Source organism: Penaeus monodon, chromosome 19, assembly GCF_015228065.2.
Source record: "Penaeus monodon isolate SGIC_2016 chromosome 19, NSTDA_Pmon_1, whole genome shotgun sequence".
Taxonomy (NCBI): domain Eukaryota; kingdom Metazoa; phylum Arthropoda; class Malacostraca; order Decapoda; family Penaeidae; genus Penaeus; species Penaeus monodon.
This window is the reverse complement of record NC_051404.1, coordinates 39,425,610-39,427,428: the sequence shown is the minus strand read 5'-3', so window position 1 is coordinate 39,427,428 and position 1,819 is coordinate 39,425,610. Positions and strand designations below refer to the sequence as shown.

General features: G+C 42.6%; 1 protein-coding gene across 1 annotated transcript in view; it reads right to left on the bottom strand.

The window, feature by feature from the left end:
* LOC119585407 overlaps nt 1-963 on the bottom strand; it is a 10,894-nt gene extending 9,931 nt beyond the window's left edge. The window contains exon 1 of the mRNA XM_037934069.1: nt 456-963. Coding sequence (XP_037789997.1) covers nt 456-648 — 193 coding nt within the window. The 5' untranslated portion in view covers nt 649-963. The remainder of the gene's footprint in view (nt 1-455) is intronic.
* Between the last annotated feature and the right edge of the window lie 856 nt (nt 964-1,819).

The following is a 1,819-nucleotide window of genomic DNA, read 5'->3' as shown; positions in this document are numbered from 1 at the left end:
AGAGGTGGTATGTAGGCCTATATAGTAGGTTTCTTTTATGAATGAGACTGGACATTCTCTGGATGTTTGAGATTTTGGGAGGTGGTTGGAACTCGATTATCGAAGTTCTGAATGTTGTGCTCTGTTCTACTTTTGGGTAAGTGGTTTATTTTCCCTTTCTAACCTTTGAATATACTCCTCTGGATATTCTTAGGTGTGTTAATAATAGCACAATTAATAATCATATGGTTAATATCTTGATTGTGACAATTTCTCCTACTAATTGATAAGAGGGAGCATTAAATAAATATCTCATTAGTTTTCTTTAAACTACAAGATATGCATCTAAAAATAAACGTAATAAACACGGATAATAATATTTGTACAGGGAAGTTATATGATCTAATAGTCTCTAAATAAATTATATATTCTTTTGTAGATTATAAAGTGAAGAGATACCATTCGCATCACCCTACCTATGATGTCCATTCTGGGCGTGGTGGGCGCGGGGGCGTGGTGAGACCCTTGCAGGAACGCTCTCCAGAGTCCTTCGGGAGTGGTGGGTGTCCGCTCCTCAAGCAGGGTCGTGGTTTCTTTGCTGAGGCCGCCCGTTGTCATGGAGAGCATCTTGAGGGGCGCGTCACTCGACATCAGGTCCATCGTCGTCATCGTCGAGAGGGGCCCCTGGAGTGGCACTTGAGCTTGGTCTTTTCCGACGACGACCGCCTGAAGGGTTGAGTTCCGGGTCTCGGGTACTCGAGCACTGGCGAGCGTCCTTCAGCCTTTCTCTCACTCGAATAAATGAATAATGACCATGTTATTTCTCTTAATGGCGTCGGTAAACAATAATGAAAACTGTAATACTGTTGTGGGCGTGAGATGTGCGGTGATCACTGCGGGACACGGATTGCCGCTTTCCGAACACCGCCCAATTTGTCGACTGATCTGCAGCATCATATGTCTTGCTTCCCTCGCTTACCGTTGAACACTAGGGTGCCTACTACCTTTAAGTCCATGTTTATATCGCTGAGAATATGTGCATTAACACTCAAAAGAGACTAAAGTAGCTAATTAGATATGGACAATTTGTCATGGGAGTGCGATTTTTGTTTACATATACAACCTATATTGAATAAAAACTACGTCAAATACAAAACGGTGTTGTCGACTGACAACTATTCTCTCGGTTGTGATTGGCTAAGGGATCAAATGTGTTCTTTGCGGTGAGTGGTTTGCCTTTAGAAGGGGGCGGAGCTCCTTAAGCCAGATTATGGGCTACGTATGTTATACATTACTGACTTGATAATCATACAGTGCCTTTCAAAATGCCAAATATATCCTTCTCACTGTTTGAGATAAGGAATTCGGATGAAAAATAAATAAAAAAGTAAGGATGTCACAACAACTAGTTTCATAAAAAAACAATAGCATATTCACTATGGAGTAACTAAGAAAAAAGGGGCGGGGCAGTAGATAAGTGGCATTATTGACATTTTTACAACCGCCGTTTGGAATGCAATTTAGGGAAGAAATTGGGCAATTTGGTGAGCCGCCTATTCGGTGTATGCCTAAGCAGCCGTGATGGAACAAAATGACCGCTCGGAGGGAATAATAACTTTCGTCTTGAGAGAAAATATGCGAAGCGATGAACCTGGTTCTTCCTTCTCAGACGGAAGATATGATCAACTCAGTGTTAGTGCGAGGAGCAATAGCGTCTTCGAGGGACAGAAATTTCTCGCTTTTCGTCCGAGATAAATATTTTCTTTACGCTTAAGTGGTGCGCTCAGCTGCGTGTTAGTGCCGGCGACGCATTAACATAATCGACCTCCGACCCTTCCCC